This window comes from Gigantopelta aegis, chromosome 4 (genome assembly GCF_016097555.1).
Source record: "Gigantopelta aegis isolate Gae_Host chromosome 4, Gae_host_genome, whole genome shotgun sequence".
NCBI lineage: Eukaryota > Metazoa > Mollusca > Gastropoda > Neomphalida > Peltospiridae > Gigantopelta > Gigantopelta aegis.
Window position 1 is genome coordinate 16,524,497 of NC_054702.1, and position 20,981 is coordinate 16,545,477.

General features: G+C 34.8%; 1 protein-coding gene across 1 annotated transcript in view; it reads right to left on the minus strand.

Annotated features, from left to right (window-relative positions):
• LOC121372730 (probable 2-oxoglutarate dehydrogenase E1 component DHKTD1, mitochondrial) overlaps positions 1-20,981 on the minus strand; it is a 43,788-nt gene continuing 22,807 nt past the window's right edge. The window contains exons 6-23 of the mRNA XM_041499207.1: positions 14,486-14,583; positions 14,090-14,153; positions 13,389-13,462; positions 12,913-13,056; positions 12,111-12,226; positions 11,504-11,579; positions 10,821-11,012; positions 9,690-9,791; positions 8,337-8,468; positions 7,267-7,387; positions 5,923-6,062; positions 5,487-5,643; positions 2,919-3,019; positions 1,995-2,096; positions 1,502-1,747; positions 1,328-1,391; positions 754-839; positions 1-105 (exon numbers count right to left, since the gene is read on the minus strand). Of these exons, the coding sequence (XP_041355141.1) occupies positions 4-105; positions 754-839; positions 1,328-1,391; positions 1,502-1,747; positions 1,995-2,096; positions 2,919-3,019; positions 5,487-5,643; positions 5,923-6,062; positions 7,267-7,387; positions 8,337-8,468; positions 9,690-9,791; positions 10,821-11,012; positions 11,504-11,579; positions 12,111-12,226; positions 12,913-13,056; positions 13,389-13,462; positions 14,090-14,153; positions 14,486-14,583 (2,117 nt within the window). The 3' untranslated portion in view covers positions 1-3. The remainder of the gene's footprint in view (positions 106-753; positions 840-1,327; positions 1,392-1,501; positions 1,748-1,994; positions 2,097-2,918; positions 3,020-5,486; positions 5,644-5,922; positions 6,063-7,266; positions 7,388-8,336; positions 8,469-9,689; positions 9,792-10,820; positions 11,013-11,503; positions 11,580-12,110; positions 12,227-12,912; positions 13,057-13,388; positions 13,463-14,089; positions 14,154-14,485; positions 14,584-20,981) is intronic.

Below are 20,981 nucleotides of genomic sequence, written 5' to 3' on the forward strand. Positions count from 1 at the left end.
AGTCTATTTAAAAACTTTGTCCATAATTTCTTTCACTTCTTTCTGATGGACTTCTCCAACCCCTGTGGCACTGGTAGCAAGAACATCACGGCCTGCATACCTCAACTATAAACAAAAGACAAACAAAACTCAAACATGTTTTTAAAACATACATACAATAATCTAGAAAAAACTTGGGTCAAATACCTTGCAGACAAACACAACACACACATGATCATAAGCTGTAAAATCTGCTTATCTACATAAGATACATGCAAAATATTCTTGATATCCGCTTTCTCACAGAAAAAACAGTACACACCATGGTCTTTGATATACCAGTCCTGGGACACTGGTTGGCATAGGACAAAATTAGCACAGCCATCGAGACTGTGATCTATTGGGTGCTTTGTCACTGAGCTACATCCCAACCCAATTGAAAAATGAGTGATTAACTTTCATACTGGAACAAATTAACTAAAATATTTATAGCTTAAAAATATTTAGCTTGGTTCATGAATAATGGTCATGATCAAGATCAAGGAGTTTAACGTGTACGTACAGAGCAAGCTGTCATGGGCGCAAGAACCGAATCTCACCAGTTCTTCCGTCCAGGACAGGAAATGGATAATGGTAGTTGCTAAAGCTTTAAACAAATGTTTGAAGAAAAACATATTTACCTCTAAAATTGTATTCAATACTCATATTTTAATACTGTACTATTAGTTTTTCTCTTGTTTTAATATAGGTTAGCCAAAAGAAAATTAGCCATACCTTGCACCCCACCACATTTTCAAACCTTGGTGCAACAAATGTCCAAGGTCCCATGTTACGATGTTCCTCCTGACACCAAATAAATTCTGTAGAATATAAAATTAAAATCTTTACTTTGTTATATGAATACAAAAAATGTGGTAAAAATTTATGAGTGTTTAATTTTAACTTAGAAAATAACCTGATATCAGTTGCTCTATACAAATTTATCATTAGTCATCAAAATACATGTATTTATATAATCTTGTTTTGTGTTAAATATGTATCTGCATTTTGAAGCAGATGTGATAACTAATTAAATCAATTGGTCTATAATAGTGTCCCAATTAATTAGGACACTGGTATAGATCATTAGGACAGAGGGTATACATGGATCGCAAGAAGGCAAATCATTCCTTACTATTTAAGAATCAAATATTTTAAAAACTAAAATGAAAGTTGTTTTTATTGAAACAATAGTCTCTATTTAATAAAATACATCACAACAATTCTGTAATACCCACTGAATCCCTACATAAATTTTTGGAATATTCCAAAATATTAACTAAAATATACATCCTATAGACTATATTACCTTTAGCATTGGCATATTTCTTCATTTCTGATCTAATATCCTCCACTGGAAAAGGACAAAGGCTCTGTAACAAAGAAAACATTTTGTCAGCTTTGTAACTGAGTAAAACTAAATTAAAATTAGATGACATATAACTAATAATTTGAATAAACAGAAAATATTGTTTTCAAGTACCTCAAGTCGAATGATGGCCATGTTTTTTCTTCCTCTCGCCTCCCTCTCTTTGACTAGGGCGTAGTAGTGTTTTCCTGAACAAAATGCAATGGAAGTGACGACATCAGGCTTTACACTGCTATCGCCAAGAACAGGGTGAAATGATGTTCCTAGAGACATATCGACTAAACTGGAAGTCGCCGCAGGCAAGCGTAAAAGTATCTTTGGTGCTACTATTACCAATGGTTTTCTGAAGTTTCGAACCATCTGGAATTAAAGAAATAATCTCTGTAACACCCATTATAAGATGAATGTGGGTCTTTCCCATTTAAAACATTCACAATTATGGACCTTTAAAAGCCAATATAAATATTGTTTTGAAAAAAAGTGTACTTAAAATGGGGGTGGGTGTTCTCATTGTGTGCCTCCACATCCCCTCCCACCTTTGGTTATGTCAGGGAACAGTACAGCGTATACTTTTTAAGGATGTTCTAAAATGAGAAATATATTGCACCTGTCTGCGTAGGAGATGAAAGTACTGCGCTGGAGTAGTTGGGTTGGCAATCTGATAGTTTACATCATCACCATCAACACCATCTTCTTTACTGTCAGTCAGCTACAAAAAAAACAAAAACAAATTCCACTGTTAATAATATCACTGAATTTATACTGTATGTATACCAACATGGGATTAAACTTCAAGGGACTATCCTGCCATTGTAACATTTTTACAACACATGAATCCTTTTTTATCACTAAAATTACTTACAAAAGATATTTTTTTGTTTAGAATATACAGTATTTGTTATCATCCTAGTATTTTAATAGCTCAAACTGGATTTTACCATCCAGTAATTTTGTATATAAAAAAAAAGATATATTACGATGTAAAATGAAAAATGATTGTTAAAGACATTAGCACACAACCACAAATACATTGGATATACATACACTGATATTGTAAATAAGAAAATGTATTTAATATGTAATTAAAAAGACTCTGTTAGTCAAAAACATCTTACAATGGCTACGAGCTCAGGATAGTTCCTTTCACATACAATGAGTAGTTATTTAAAAAAAAAAAATTTTTTTTATTTATTCAATGATTTCAATCAGAACATGATTATTTCCTTAAATTCATTACGTCAAATAAGTACAGACAATTCTGAATGTGTTCTTATATAATATATGGCATATATAAAAAAATGTTAATAAATATAATTTAATAATCTATCATTAGGATAGGGTATAAAAACCTGTAATAATGGAAATAGAGGTGCTGAACTAAACTTCCCCTTCTAAACATGTTAATTAATAAATAGGTGTTATATAACAAATAATTTTTTTTGGTTGTAGTAGCTGTAGTATAAAATGTGCTGGGGTGTAATTAAACAAATATTTATTGACCTATATAAGAAGACATCAAAGCATCACATACCTGAAGAAATCTCTCCATCCTGCAGGAGGAATGTTCTGGTCCTTCCCCGTCGATTCCGTGAGGTAGCAGCATTACGAGAGCACTCTGTAACAACCACTTGCCTGTAACCCAAGACAGTCATAGCTAGGTCACCGTCACTGTCATATTTATAGATCATAATCACTGTCTTATTTCAAGATCATTATCATTCTATCATATTTATACATTATTATCATTTTGTCATATTTCTAGATTATTATCAATCTGTCATATTTCTAGATCATTATCACTATCATATTTCTACATCATTATCATTATTTCATATTTATACATTATTATCAATCTGTCATATTTCTAGATCATTATCACTTTGTTATATTTCTAGATTACTATCACTGTCATATTTCTCGATCATTATCACTGTCATATTTCTTGATCATTATCACACTGTCATATTTCTAGATTATTATCACTGTCATATTTCTCGATCATTGTCACTGTCATATTTCTCGATCATTATCACTCATATTTCTCGATCATTAGCACACTGTCATATTTCTAGATTATTATCAATCTGTCATATTTCTAGATCATTATCATTGTTATATTTCTAGATTACTATCACTGTCATATTTCTAGATCATTATCACTGTCATATTTCTCGATCATTATCACTGACATATTTCTCGATCATTATCACACTGTCATATTTCTAGATTATTATCACTGTCATATTTCTCGATCATTATCACTCATATTTCTCGATCATTATCACTCATATTTCTCGATCATTATCACTGTCATATTTCTTGATCATTAGCACACTGTCATATTTCTAGATCATTATCACTGTCATATTTCTAGATCATTATCACTGTCATATTTCTCGATCATTATCACTCATATTTCTCGATCATTATCACTCATATTTCTCGATCATTATCACACTGTCATATTTCTAGATTATTATCACTGTCATATTTCTCGATCATTGTCACTGTCATATTTCTCGATCATTATCACTCATATTTCTCGATCATTAGCACACTGTCATATTTCTAGATTATTATCAATCTGTCATATTTCTAGATCATTATCATTGTTTTATTTCTAGATTACTATCATTGTTATATTTCTAGATCATTATCACTTTGTTATATTTCTAGATTACTATCACTGTCATATTTCTAGATCATTATCACACTGTCATATTTCTAGATCATTATCATTATTTCATATTTATACATTATCAATCTGCCATATTTCTAGATCATTATCACTGTCATCTTTCTAGATCATTATCACTGTCATATTTCTAGATCATTATCACTCTGTCATCTTTCTAGATCATTATCACTGTCATATTTCTAGATCATTATCACACTGTCATATTTCTAGATCATTATCATGCTGTCATATTTCTAGATCATTATCACTCTGTCATAGTTCTAGATCATTATCACTGTCATATTTCTCGATCATTGTCACTGTCATATTTCTCGATCATTATCACTCATATTTCTCGATCATTAGCACACTGTCATATTTCTAGATTATTATCAATCTGTCATATTTCTAGATCATTATCATTGTTTTATTTCTAGATTACTATCATTGTTATATTTCTAGATCATTATCACTTTGTTATATTTCTAGATTACTATCACTGTTATATTTCTAGATTATTATCACTGTCATATTTCTAGATCATTATCACACTGTCATATTTGTAGATCATTATCATGCTGTCATATTTCTAGATCATTATCACTCTGTCATAGTTCTAGATCATTATCAGTCATATTTCTCGATCATTATCACTGTCATATTTCTCGATCATTATCACTGTCATATTTCTCGATCATTATCTCACTGTCAAATTTCTCGATTATTATCACTGTCATATTTCTCGATCATTATCTCACTGTCAAATTTCTCGATTATTATCACTGTCATATTTCTTGATCATTATCACTGTCATATTTCTCGATCATTATCACTCATATTTCTCGATCATTATCACTGTCATATTTCTCGATCATTAGCACACTGTCATATTTCTAGATTATTATCACTGTCATATTTCTCGATCATTATCACTGACATATTTCTCGATCATTATCACTCATATTTCTCGATCATTATCACTCATATTTCTCGATCATTATCACACTGTCATATTTCTAGATTATTATCACTGTCATATTTCTCGATCATTGTCACTGTCATATTTATCGATCATTATCACTCATATTTCTCGATCATTAGCACACTGTCATATTTCTAGATTATTATCAATCTGTCATATTTCTAGATCATTATCATTGTTTTATTTCTAGATTACTATCATTGTTATATTTCTAGATCATTATCACTTTGTTATATTTCTAGATTACTATCACTGTCATATTTCTAGATCATTATCACTGTCATATTTCTAGATCATTATCACACTGTCATATTTCTAGATCATTATCACAGTCATATTTCTAGATCATTATCATGCTGTCATATTTCTAGATCATTATCACTCTGTCATAGTTCTAGATCATTATCACTGTCATATTTCTTGATCATTATCAAACTCACATTCTCCAGATGTTATGTAGGTGTCAATCATGCTCTGAGCTCCATTAAAGAAGTCTCCAAACTGTGCCTCCCAAATAGGCAGAATTTTAGGATTTTCCATGCTGACTCCATACTCAAATCCCAGGACAGCCTCCTCAGATAAAACACTGTTGGCTATCTGTGTATGAACAAGGTGAAATATTTAAATACAAAACACTGTAGGCTATTTGTGTATGAACAAGGTGACATATTAGCAACTTAAATATATGAAACTGTGTTCTTCACATAAGAACCACAAAATGCCACACAGAATAGTAACATTTCAAATGCTCAGTCTAATGATATTCAGCTCTTGTTAATATCAGAAGTTTTACCATACCAAGAACATTGTTAATGCATAAACATTTAAATTATATCTAAACTCATCTACTTTATAATTCACAGGAAGAACACCTACTTCTATAAATCCTGTTTGGTTCTCGGTCATATGGTTGAGAGGAATGACAAATTCATTATTCTCCTGGTGGACAAACATCGCATGACGGTGACTGAACGTGGCTCTTCCCACATCTTGACCACTGATCCGCACATGGAAGCCTACGATAATAACATGTTAACTTAATACAGTAATACACAAATAAATACTAATTGACCTATTCTAAAACAAACTGAGTTAGCCATTCCATTGGCAGAAATTTTGTTTTAACCAGTCAACACATTAATTTTCATCATTACAGTAGTGTAATTAATAATGTCATCAATTTTATTTTTTTCAATAAGGATTTCTCGTCATAAATTTAACACTAAAACAATCAATTTTATGTCAAGATGGTTGGTTTATTTTCACATGTTGAAGATCTTCCTGATTACCTTAAATAACATTTTCTATCATGTCATGGATTTAGTTAGAATAAATTTAAATAATTTTTTCATGGCCTGAGCAGGCCTTCAGATTTCACGGTAATGATCGTTTCCAGTAGCATGTCCGTAGACTGTCGGTAAAATCATGGAACCGAAATTTTATTTCCCACGATTATTATATCGAGTACGACTATTCAACGAAAACAATATATAGATAAAAGAAAATTAATTATGTTTTTGATATAACATTAATGGAGAGGGTGTTTGACAAAATCACAAGACACGACTCAGATTGTTGTGTTAATCAAACTTCTCAGTGTTCTGGTTCAGGTAAACCCAAATCAGAGTTCAAACGTGTTACACATTTGAACCAAAATTACAGTGTATCTCTTAAATATAGGGGTCAAAAAACAGTATTTAAATTCAAATATAATTTTTTAGAAAATATTTACCATTCTGACTACAATCACTGAATTCGACAAAAGTCGACGTCATGCATGTGCTTGAGAACTGAAGGTGGCAATCGAATAGACTCCACTGTTTTCTGTGGTTTCATTATAAACTAAACTATTATTTTTATTTAGCTGTCAAAATCACAACAGCATGCGAATAATGAGAGATCGTGTCAAAAATCAACTTTATATTGAGTTTGTAAAGGTGTCTCTTTGCACAGATTTTGAGATAATTTAAATCAATGGTATTAAAAATGGGTTCCCATGACTTGTTTTCACGGAACCTAAAAACAGTTTCCAATGGGTTTCCATGATCACAAGGCACGGAACCGAAAAGCTGTTTCCCATAAAATTTGAAATCCTATGGTCTGTTGAGAAATATTTTGATTTTAGCAGTAATTAAAACAATATTTCATTTTCAAAAATATTAATTTAGAATGAAATGAATGCATTACTTTGACCTTTAATTGATAAAACTAACACATTACCTTGATAAAGCAGTGACCCCATCGCCAGTGCCTCTGCAGTGGACCAGTCAATATCTGTACCCTGTGTAAGCCTGTGTTGACGTCTTTCTATGTGGGTTTTCTCAATAGTAGGATGGACTTTCTGAAAAGAAAGAAATGATTCTGTAACAGATCAAATATATTCCAATTATGACATATAGTTCAAAATGTGACAGAAGAAATACATAACCACCACACAAATTATTTTTTTCATTTAGAAGTAAGTAATTTTTTATATGCACCTTACCACAAATATTCAAAGTGTTATGTCCTCATACATTTATTATGACTGAAAATGTATTATTCATGCTGTAATGACCTGAAATATGTATTCATTTCAGTCTTTACATCTAATCACAAATTCATGATTATGCCATCTTTGATTAATCTACTTGCATTTAAAAAAGTAATAATAATAATAATAATTTAAAAAAAACACCTAATAATTTAAAGTTATCATTTTTAAAACATACACTGAGATGAACATTCACAGGTACAACTATGACTTAAAGTTACGTTGATCTGGGACTTACAGAAGAACAAAATGCTAAAAATTAATACTGCTGTTATTGGAAAAGTAACATCTGTATCTTTGTCGTGTCAGGTGAAACAAAACTCAGTTATTTGTGTGTGTGTGGTGAATAATTTTTGGCATGCTTCCATCAGAGAACTGTTCATTGCACAACCTCTTACTGCACCAGATAGTTCCATCCAAGACTGGGTAATTTGTACAAGTCAGTCAGATTACAACAAACAACGCTGTAACTGGCCTCGGAGGTATCGTAATTAAGCTATCGGACATAACGCTGGTAGGTACTGGGTTCGCAGCCCGGTACCAGTTCCTACCCAGAGTGAGTTTCACTGGGTAGGTGTAAGACCATTACACCATCTTTTCTCTCACTAACCACTAACAACTAACCCACTGTCCTGGACAGATAGCTGAGGTGTGTGCTCAGGACAGCATGCTTGAACTTTAATTGGATATAAGCACGAAGACAAGTTGAAATGAAATGAACACTGTGTCATGACTGGCCTAACAATGAAAACAATACCCAGTCTTCAGGTTTCTCCACTGACTTGGCTCCTACAAACTTGAGCACATCGACAGGCACACCAGTGTCCCAGCGAGTGATGTGATCCGAGGCCTGGACCAGACCACTCCACTGTTTATGAAGATGCCTTGCCTATTGGACGATAAATAAAGAATGTTATAATGCAATTATAATGTTACAGTCATGTTAGTGTACTCTGGTTTCTTCTTCAAATCTTATCTGCTAGATTATAGTCTGTATTTTTGGTGATAATATAATTTTATGGTTCTGCTTATCTGAATGTCTAACTTTTATCTCCCAATAAAATGCCCTGTTTACAATATCCTACTCTTTTACAGAAAATCATAATGTTCATAAGGGCTTCTGACCAAGGAACACTAAACACAATTTCTGAGGATAAAAATAATACAATATCATTTTCTTTTAGTTTAGAAAATTATGACATAATGTATATTAACTGTCTACATTATTTCAAGTAATTCACCAGAAAATAAAATATAAACAAAAGGACTCCTAATCACATTTTAAACTATGACTATTGAGTCTCCAACACTGTTATTTCCACTCTTGCTTCAGATAATGTCAGTGAAAATCTCTAGTCTACCAAGGCAGACACTCCTATGCGAGTGAAATTCTGTTATGGCGATTTAAATTTGCAAAACACTAGCCTTTTGGCGAGTAGATTATTTTTTCAGAATGAAGCTGTCACTGGAACATTTATTTCACTAATCAGTCAGACGACACATATAGTAATGATCGAAACTGTAAACATACACTTCCGCATTTTGCCCTGTTTGCAGATATCACACTCGGAGCTCTCCGGCCGACTTGACGATCGAGGTGTTTGGAAAGCCTCGTGACACATCGGGGTTTTCCGATTGTAAATGAGTTTTCACAAAGCATTGGACCAATTGCTTCGCAGCCAATTTGTTTGCACCTAAAGTTAAGCTAAATGTTACATGGCGGGAATATGCTAAATAAATTTTTTAAAAAACGTTCGAGAAAGTTGTTGGTAACGATAGCATATCGTGAACAAAAATAAATAAATAAATAAAATACGTCGTAGTTTCGGTAACTGTAGCCGTCGGTATACTTGTCGGAATCGCATAACCCAATTAAAAAACGGTTTACAAAGGAAAGTAAAACAAAATAGGGCCTAATTGATGATTTGTTTCTGTATTCTTAGAAACGGATGTTTTAGGAGTTATGTTGCCTGGCGAGTAACAATCTCTAGTTGGCTAGTATTTTTTTTCATTCACTAGCCAGTTGGCGAGTAAATATAAAGTGCTGCTTTGCGCCCTGCAAGGGTGAATTATCCTATGACCAAACACTACTAATGAGCTATATACATACCTGTGGAACGTAAGTGTCAACCTTTTGTAGATCGTTTGACAAAGTTGTACTCCAATCCTGTACTACCTGATCAAGATTTGACTTGGAACAAAGGCCATCTGACTATCCAAACAACAAAAACATACATACATCACCGTTAGTGAGAGTTGAGAGTCACTGGGCTTGTAATAGTGGGTGGGTGGATGGGTGGATGGATGAATGGAAGAATGGATGGATGGATGGAAGAATGGATGGATGGATGGATGGATGGGATGAATGGATGAATGATTAATGTATTAATGGATGAAAGTATTAAAATATTTAAGTTTTGTAGGTAGTACTAAACCAAATAACTTCCGGCTGGGTCAAAGTTGGAGGTGCACCCAACTTTTGATAGAGAAGTGAACACCACAAGTCCTGTGATTGGTTATAAATGTGAGTGTGTTGGTTGTAAAAAATAATAATTTCATCTGGGTAAAAAAAATGTGCAATTTTATTTCATCTAGTACCAATGTGTCAAGTAGCCTTGTGCTTGAAACATGTATGCGGTACCTGTAAAAAAAAGTACTTGAATTTTGTGCGAAACTAGGGTAGTCATAGACGCTACCCGTTATCTCAGAAACGAGCAGCTTGACCCCCATTTTTTTTTATTCACTTTAAGTGTAAGGGGTGGTAGTATTTATATCCGTGGCGTTTATGTCGGTTGATACGTTGCAGGTAGGAGTTTTAGCCACATATGTTACTATTGTCGTTTATGGGATTTGATTTGGTAGTATACACCCTGTAATGTTATTTGTTACTGTCATTATCCAATAATAAAAGTTGTGCATATATGATGTCACTTGGTAATGAGTATATAAAAGAAAGTAGATAGCTAAACATTTTTGCTATTAATCTATATTGATTTTTGTTCACATTAAATACAAAATATTTATAGCTTGAAAATAAATTTGTTTTTAATACTATAACATTTTTATACAATATATTCTGAATTGGTAAATAAATATGTAACTAAAATGCTGCTAAGTGAATTATGGTATGAAACCATAAAAATGCACAAAAACACAACATCTAAAAAATAAATTAAAAAAAATCTTTGAATAATAACAAACAGGTTAAATCATATTTGTGGTTACATCAAACAGCACTTACGACAATGTTATCTGCGTATATGTCTGATATGCTTCTTCTAGATTTGATCACTCGGTACATGAGTGGCTGGGTGAAGGATGGATCATCCAGTTCATTGTGGCCCCACTTCCGAAAACACACTAGGTCTATGAAGACGTCCTTCCGGAACTTTCGCTGATATTTTACTGCCAAAGTTGAAGCTTTCACCACCTCCTAGTAAATAATATAATTTTTAAAAATTACAATCCAATTATTCCCCATAAACAAAAAACCAAACACTTTAAAATAATATTAAAGTTCTACAAATATGTTAAAAAGACCCGGTATAAAAACTATGATCACACGTATGGATTTGTGTTTATCCAGTTATGTGAAAACATTACATTACTTTTGAAAATTATAAAATATTCAAGCCTTCAAAATAAACAGTAGTTCAGAGATAAACATTGTCAGAAGATCCTGTAAAAATGTGGATATAATAATGGTTGCGATTTTAGATTATGAATCTGCACTAAAAATACAAATACTAATTCTTTGCCATGAATGTCATTTGAAATATTGTTGAAAAATTGGTCATGCATCCTGATCGCTACAACTAACTCGGCATATAGTTGACTAAAAAAGTATTCAAACTGAGAGAAATGTTTCACACAAGTATATGAATAATGTTAATAATTCACATATCTGCAGTTAAAGTTGTTTACCTCTGGATAATCTGCATTGACATGAATCACAGGGTACGAGTTCATTTTGGCCACATCAGAACAGTACCGAGAAGACCTATAAATACACATTTACTGTTTTGAACAAATTTAAACACAAAGGTTTAATACATTAATTTAATAATTAAAGACTTGCCTACACAAGTAACATATAATTATAAAAAAGAAAGAAAGAAATGTTTTATTTAATGACGCACTCAACATATTTTATTTACGGTTATATGGCGTCAGACATATGGTTAAGGACCACACAGATTTTGAGAGGAAACCTGCTGTCTTTCCGATTTAGCAGCAAGGGATCTTTTATTTGTGCTTCCCACAGGCAGGATAGCACAAACCATGGCCTTTGTTGAACCAGTTATGGATCACTGGTCAGTGTAAGTGGTTTACACCTACCCATTGAGTCTTGCGGATCACTCACTCCCCCACCTCCAACAGTGAGGAAAATACAATCCCTTGCTTCTAAGTCACCTGACACAGACTATTAATCTTTCTGATTGACAATAAGAGGTGTTTTATATATACGCACACAAAACAGTGCATCACTTATCAATATAATATAACTATTGAGTAATTATGTATAATGTACCTGCCATAGTGAGACTCGGTGGTAAAACCAAGCTGGTTATTTACAATAAGATGAATAGATCCTCCGATACGGAAATGAGGAACTTCTGCAAAACACAGCATCTCAGCTATAACACCCTGCAAAATAAATTTGTAGCAATCATAATTAATTTTTTTGATTCTAATAAACAGGTATTAAATTTGCATGTGAGCATAATGTCCAAAACCCCCAAGATTTTTTGTGTAGGAAAAATAAACATATTATATAAGTACTACCACAGAACTTGGAGAACACATCAACTCAGTGTGCACTCTATCAAGATGCCACAGCTCTGGTTTAAGATCATAATTATCTGTCAATATGATTATTATAAAAACATTTACTTTTAATTACATTTATAATTTAAAAAAAAAATTCAGCAGGATAATATACATATATATATGTAAGAAGGTAATTTCATGTTTTTGTCAAAAAAGATTTATATTTCATTGAGTAAAGTCTGCAATCATAAATGACAATTGTGATATCATATTAAATTTCATATCTGAGAAAAAACCCGTAACATTTTCTATTTACTACCATATATAACTTTAATAATTTTACCATTATTCTCAGAAAACATGTACCAGAAATTAACCATGTAATTCACAGAAATAGACTGCATAACAAAATAATGTCACCATTTTTATAAATATGTCATTACAGACAAAATAACACTTTTTACTGTGGCAATAACATCTTTTTGGTGCTATTTTCACTAGAAACTGGTAGCACTATTATTTCACATATAGTAAGTACATAAGTTGAAACCATAGAGAATTACCTGTGCAGCGAATGCAGCATCACCATGCACCTGTAAACACACTGCTTTGTCTCCTGGCCGAGTGCCAGACTCTGAGCTGTAGTCTCCTTCTTTTAAAAACAGCTGTTTGGCTCGAGTCTTCCCAACAACCACAGGGTTACAAGCCTGGAATCAGAAAGCACAAACATTCAGTTTATGATCTGTCATACCAAGAAACATCCAATAGCCAATGATTAATATATCAATGTGCTCTAGTGGTGTTGTTAAACAGACTTTAAATTTAACTAAGAAACATACACATAATATAGGCTTAAGCCTGTCAACCAAACCCACTGCCATGAAAAAAAGACAGAATAAATTTAGTTTAAAACAAGGAAGACGCATGTTCTGTGCATGATCTACCAATGGAAGTGGAGATCCACATATTTTTTGTTTTAAGATCTATTATTATTTTTTTGATTTTTTTTACAGACAAAAATAATCTTAAACCACATTACCTCAAGATGGGATGGATTAGCTATAAGAGATACATGTATTTGCTTTCCACTGTAGTTAAGATCAACAGATGTAACTGCAAGACAAAGATTACAACTCAGAAATACCTGGATACTAAAATGTATATTAATTAAATGGGAATAGATAACAGTATTTGCATAAACAATGTCACATAAATCAAAACTAATATAATCTCAAAATAAAAATGGAATTTAGAATGACAATTAAGTAAGCTTAGAACCTAATCTACACTGTTGTAGATAAAATAATAATTTTATATATTGTGATAAAAGACTTAATTCTTAATGAAGAAATAATGACATCTCAACACATCTTTAAACTATGGCTATTTGGTGTCTAACTGTCTACTTGTGACCATGTTACAACACTAATAAATGTTTCAAGTAAGACTCTTATTGAGTGCATGTACAGTGAATTCTATTTAAACCAAATTCAAGTGTGACTGACAAAATGTGCCGGAATACACAAAATGCTAAATTAGACAAACTTTACCCACGCTATTGTCATTGATCGGGATTTTGAAATCATGCCAGTTTACATAGAAATCAGGATTACACAAATGCCTGTTTGAACAGAATACACTGTTTTAGGTTGACTTATATAACATGAATATTAAACAGCCACATGTATTTTATTCTGAACATAATTTAGTAACACAAATTTCAATAAAACAATAACTCACACAAGTGAGAGAGGACATCCCCACCACCTTTAGCTCCTGGAGGCAATTCCGTCTTCCCTTGCATCTGAAAATGTATACATTGTATAAAATAAAGGAAATCCAATCCTACGTCAAAATTAGTTCTATAATAAATTAAAATATTACATAAAACTGTAACAACTTCACAAATAACATGCATTAGCCCACATATAAGAAGTATTATATAAAAAGAAAATGTGAGTGACGACATTTTAAATCTTTGTTTCATTATGAGCACATTGTAGTCAAATAAAAAAAACAAAAATGCCTGCATACAGAGTAGGAACTTATAGCAAATAGTTTTACCCACCCCATTATAAATTATAATATTATAATTATAAAGTTTATAGTGTAAAGGTGAACCGAGACATACTGTACCTTTTGAAACATAATAATTGGTGGAAAGTCTAACAAGCATGTAAGGAAGTTTAGTCGACCGCGATGAGGCATACCAACCATGATGTCAGATACACCATCTGTAATAAACAATGTGATTACTTTATGTCTGATCTCACATCACAAAATGAACCCAATACAACTCAGGTATTCAAAAAACCTGAAATCAATTTACACATGTCAGTATGCCAATGAGATAATATCCTGTAAATGTTTTGAATTAAAATAATGTGTACATCTGATATTAAGTTGGAGCATGAACTTCTAAATAAGATTAAATGCCAATACCACATAAATAGCTAAACTGAAATAGGACCAAACACAAATAGATGGGAAAAAACCAAACATATGAAACTTTAAAAGACCAGTGAAATAGTTAACATTGTTACATGCAAGGTGCAGTTAACAATTTTTTATTTTTTTTTGCTATCATCAGATGAAGGAAATGGACTTTTAGCTTTCATTCTAATTCATTTCGTGCTTATATCCTGTAATGTATTGACAGATGTTAAATAACAAACTGTGGTGTGAGACCAGCGAAGCCGGTGTTTAACAGCACCGGAAGTGTTTGTAAAAAGTTCCTCGTGTTGCAGTTAGTGAAAGCGCCATGTTTGAAACCCTACGAGTTAAGTTATTTCTTGTTAAGATATAACATTCTGGCGACGAGGTTTGTGGATCAAATGGCGACAATTGGTAAAATAGGAGAATTTGTAGAGGCAAGGGAATCGTTCACATGTTATGTGGAGCGTTTGGGACAGTATTTCGAAGCAAACGAAATTCTGGATGGAAAAAAAGTTCCGATATTAGCATGAACCAACAGGAACGATAACTCGTGACGGCATGAATTGCGTCTGCGCAAAAACTGGCTCCAGATTTGTCTCATTTAATGGGTACAAACTCCGTCTGAAAGCTCTTTTCAGATAGGTTGTGACACGGGAAACATAGCCAATGAGAAAAGTTAATACATTAATCTGCTAGAACATTCTATTTTCACTTTATTATGCACGCATTTGCCTAAAAATAATTCAGTGTGAAAGGTTTGCTTCAGGTAAAAATGTAGTTAGGAGAGGTGTTCTACATCGTGGTTTGGTTATATGAAAAACCATCCATACCTTTATTAGTGTAAATCAGAAAAAATACAGAAAATGGGCGTAAAATTGTTGATTTTGGAAGTTTAACAACCCAATGTGACTATTTCCGAGCGCTCACGGAAATCAACGGAACTTTCCGATCGAAATCCAAGATGGCGGCGCCATCTCCGATCAGTATTTACAAACTTTTAAACATGTATTCCTTGACAATGCAATCAATTCTACATGGATTATTACAAGTAATTTGAGGACATATATCATATAATCAATACTTCGTATATATAGACCTCTATTATTGAGTAGAAATTGTTGCAAATGTTGAAACATTTATTTTGTAACTTCCTCCTCATACCACTTCGCACCCTTTTCATACTATTTTTAAAAACATATACTCTTCAAAAAAAGTAACGCAAAAATGAAATTTTCCTAATAAATATGGATGTGTGGAAACATTGTGTTCCGAACGCTAAGTATGTTGTGTAATGGAGCGTACCAAATGCATTTTCACCAGCAAAGTTGTTCGGAATTTCATGACCTTGAAGACAGGTGTGAAAAAGTTAACAATCGCAAAACCGCACCTGGGGTCAATTCAGCGATTTGAACGGTCGGCATGGTGTGCACGTGCAAGAGGCACAAGAAGCCCTATAAAAGTGCAGGGTTCAGGACTTAGCTGTACTCAGTTTAAAACTGTCAGCGTAGCTTTCACAATGCCAAGACTGAATGAAGAACAGAGGAACAACGCCGTCGGACAATTGGAAGCAGGCGAATCCCAATCAGAGGTTGCGAGGCTTTTCAATGTGTACCCTAGCACCATTTCAAGATTATGGAACCGCTACCAGGCGCATGGATCAATACGTGACCTTCGCAGATCCGGTAGACCACGTGTCACCACTCCTGCCCAGGATCGCTACATCCGGTTGCGCCACCTACGCCAAAGGACGACCACGGCTATCTCCACTCAATCTGCAATACCGGGACTGCGTAGGATCTCTGACCAGACTGTCCGGAACCGTCTACGAGAGGCAGGATTGCGACCCAGACTTCCTGTTAGAGGCGTGATTTTAACCCAGCAGCATCGACAGCTTCGACTACAATGGTGTCAAGCACACAGGGTATGGCCTCAAAGACGATGGAGACACGTGTGGTTCAGCGACGAATCGCGATTCATGCTCCGCAGACAGGATGGAAGGGCACGTGTCTACCGCCGAAGAGGTGAACGTTTTGCACGCAATTGCATACAGGAAGTGGACAGATTTGGTGGAGGAAGTGTGATGATGTGGGCAGCCATCTCTTACAACGCCAGGACAGACTTGGTACACATCAGGGGGAACTTGACAGCACAGCGCTATGTGGACGAGATCTTGCGCCCGTACGTCGTCCCCAACATGGCCAACGGCAACACTGTTTTCCAGCAGGACAATGCCCGTCCTCATACAGCGCGCATCACCACAGCCTTCCTAGCAAACAACAACATCAATGTTCTTCCATGGCCCTTCAAATCCCCAGATTTAAACCCAATCGAGAATTGTGGGATGAACTGGATAGACGTTTGCGACGACGACAACCCCAACCTCAGACACTACAACAGCTGGCTGCCGCTTTGGAGGCCGAGTGGGCTACAATTCCGCAGGATGTCATCCGTTATCTGATTGCTTCGATGGGCAGGAGGTGCCAGGCAGTACTTGACTCTCATGGGGGTTACACTCGTTACTGACTGTACGTGACGTCAAACGGGACCTTGGGAACTTGGATGGCTGTTACAACAGCCTCTGTCAATGTTGTTTATCTGTGTCAAATTGCAAGTTTCTGCCATGTTTTTTTCATGTATTAAACGATTTAGAAACATACAATGAAAATCTGACTTTGCGTTACTTTTTTTGAAGAGTATATTATTGAGACGTTGTAATCAAGGTACAAACATCATGTCAACTTCCCCAACCCATTCAGAATATTGTAATGCATGTTTTCCATGTCCATGTTGACAATGATACATCCACTCCGGCTCTACTCCATCGGCACCCGGACACCTCCAACAAACTTTACAAAGATTATTCCAAATCATAGTCCTACCAAGTCAGTTCAGTATTTTGTTTGGTGATTCCTGATGGTGTATTTTGTGAGATCTCTGAATGACGCCCTCTCTGTCTCTGAAGGAAATATTTGATAGATTTTGATTGGTCTATCTATTTATTACTGGCTTCAGAAGTCCCACAAAAGACACCACGTCACCAGCAAAAGTATTTCATGAAAACAAAAAACTAAAAATAATTTTCAGACATTGGTGGGTGAATATGAACATGACTATTCTCATTACTAACCCTAGTTGTGGACACGTTACTGTGCCAAAACTCCCGTAATATCCATAGCTGACACAGTACAGGAGTTTTTGCGGAGTTACGTGCCCACAACTATACATACCAGTTAATTTTTCACATGCATTCTATAATCATAATGCACTAACATCAACATGGAGGAACCAAAGATATAGACGCAAGTACTGTTTTGCTGAAAATGGTGACTTTTTGCTTGCATATATCGTTGTAAAAGATACTTAAAACCATTTTAATTTTGCTTTATATTATTTGTTTCCATTTTCAATCAGATTAGAGGTCATATTACATGTAAAAAAACCTAAATAATCACCAGTTATTTTGATGATTTCCCTGTTACATTCATTATATTCATTATACAGGTTTTTGGACAGAAAATGAAAAAAAATATTTAAAGGTCAGTCAACCGGCCGTATACAAAAATTAGTTAAAAATTAATTTTTCACTCTTTTTCATTCAAACAAAAAGCATTCATCTTCTAAAACCCATACTATTATGTATGCAAACAATGAGTTTCCTATTTGAATTTTTTAAAAATCATTGGTTCATGCTACTGATATTTCTAACTGTCGTGGGTCCTGAAGTATACGGGTTGTTGAAGCACCCGTTATACCCAGAATTGCCAGGTACAAAAACGTACCGTCAGTTGATAGACGTGTTGAAGAACTATTTTACTCCAGCACCATTGGTAATTGCTGAAAGTGTCAAATTTCACCGCAGAAATCAGCGAGAAGGCGAAACTGTTTCTGGCTTTTTGATGGAACTGAAAAAGTTGGCTGTCACGTGTGAGTTTGGAAACTTTCTTACAAGAGCTTTAAGAGATCGTTTTGTTGGTGGTTTGCGAAATGAGGCCACGCAAAAAAAACTTTTGACAGTAGCAAATTTGACGTTAGAACAAGCAACTGAAATTGCACAGGCAATGGAAATGGCTGATAAAAATGCACACGAAATAGGGTTGAAGCCTGCATTTAATGGTAGAGAGCAACCTGTTAATGCGATTTCTCAGGTCAACAGAAAAAGTTCTTATTCTTTGGGGCGAAACAAAAACAATTCCAGCAAGAAGGGAATTTCGTGTTTTCGTTGTGGAGGAAGTCATGCACCACAGTCGTGCCGATTCAAGGATGAAGAATGTTTTTCGTGTCTAAAAAAGGGTCATATCGCTAAAATGTGTCGTTCGAAAAAGAAAAATTCCAGAACTTTGGCGACAAAATATGTTACAGAGGAATCTGACGACGCAGAACTGGAAGAGTTTAGTCTTCAGACGGTTTACACTGCTGGATCAAGTGGATCAGCATACAAAGTTCAGGTACAAGTTTCGGATGAAACTGTTGTGATGGAAGTCGATACAGGAGCAGCTGTTTCTGTAATTCCAGAGAAGTTGTACCAGACAAAGTTTAAAAACATACCACTGGCAAAAGCACCAGTACGGTTGAAGACATATTCATGAGAATATCTTCAATTAGTGGGACAGTTTCATGCGAAAGTGAAATATGAACAACAAGAAGTTACTTTGCCAGTAATTGTTGTCAAGGGAGATAATCCTGTACTGTTGGGAAGAAATTGGTTGGATAAGTTGAAACTGAACTGGAAAAATATCTTCAATGTCAGTGTGGCAGAGGATACACTGATCGACGAGCTAGTTCATCTGTATCCGTCGGTGTTTCAGGAGGGATTTGGAACTATTAAACATTTTCGAGCAGGAATTAGGCTTCAGGAAAATACTCAGTCGATTTACTGCAAAGCCCGAACAGTGCCATATGCATTGAGAGAGGTTGTTGAAGAAGAACTTGATCGACTAGAAAAAAGTGGTATTGTTACCAAAGTTGATTACAGCAAGTGGGCAACACCGATTGTTCTTGTGCCAAAAGCGGATAAAACTATTCGTAGGGACTATAAAGTCACAGTGAATAGATGCATTGAAATTCAGAAGTACCCACTTCCAAGTGCAGAGGACATTTTTGCAACACTTGCAGGAGGTAAGGTGTTCAGCAAGTTGGACTTGACCAGTGCGTATCAACAATTAGAATTGGATGAAAAGTCAAAAGGATTGTTGACTATAAATACTCATCGTGGCTTGTATTGTTTCAACAGGCTGGCATTTGGCGTGTCGTCTGCACCAGCTATCTTTCAGTCTGTGTTAGAGCAGATACTTCAAGGGTTGGATCATGTGAAATGTCGACTGGATGACATTTTGCTGTCTACGGCAACACGGTTGGAACATAGAGAACTCTTTGAGTAAGGTGTTAGAGCGGTTGGAACAACACGGCGTTCGCTTAAAGCTGTCGAAGTGTGTGTTCATGAAGCCAAGTGTTACATACTTAGGGCATGTGGTGGATCATGAGGGAATTCATCCACTTGCAGACAGTGTCAGCAATTGAAAATGCACCTGCTCCAACCAACGTAACAGAGTTGAAATCCTTTTTGGGCTTGATCAACTACTATGGGAAGTTTGTGACCGACCTTTCAACCACGCTGCAGCCAATGCATGAACTGTTGAGAAAAAACGTACCGTGGAAATGGTCTAAAGCATGTGAAGAAGCATTCCGAGAATGTAAAAAGAAACTGATACGAAGTCAGTTGTTGGTACATTACCACTCGAACAAGGAGATAAAACTGGCTTGTGACGCATCATCTTACGGACTAGGAGCTGTAATCTCGCACCTAGATGAAGACGGCCAAGAAAGACCGATTGCGTTTGCATCGAGAACTTGAGTAGTAGTGAACAGAATTATTCACAGTTGGAGAAAGAAGTGCTTTCAATAATTTTCGGAGTGAAAAAATTCCATCAGTACTTATATGGGAAACCATTCACTCTAGAGACAGATCATAAACCTCTGACAACCATACTGGGTCCGCATTCAGCAGTCCCAACACTAGCAGCAGCCTGACTGCAGCGCTGGGCATTACTATTGTCAGCATACCAATACAAAATCGTTTATAGGAAGTCGGTAGACCACGGCAATGCAGATGCACTTTCTCGATGTCCAATGAGTAATTCGGAGGAAGGTGAGGCAGACATCTTTTACTTTACCTACTTGGATGAGTTACCGATAACCG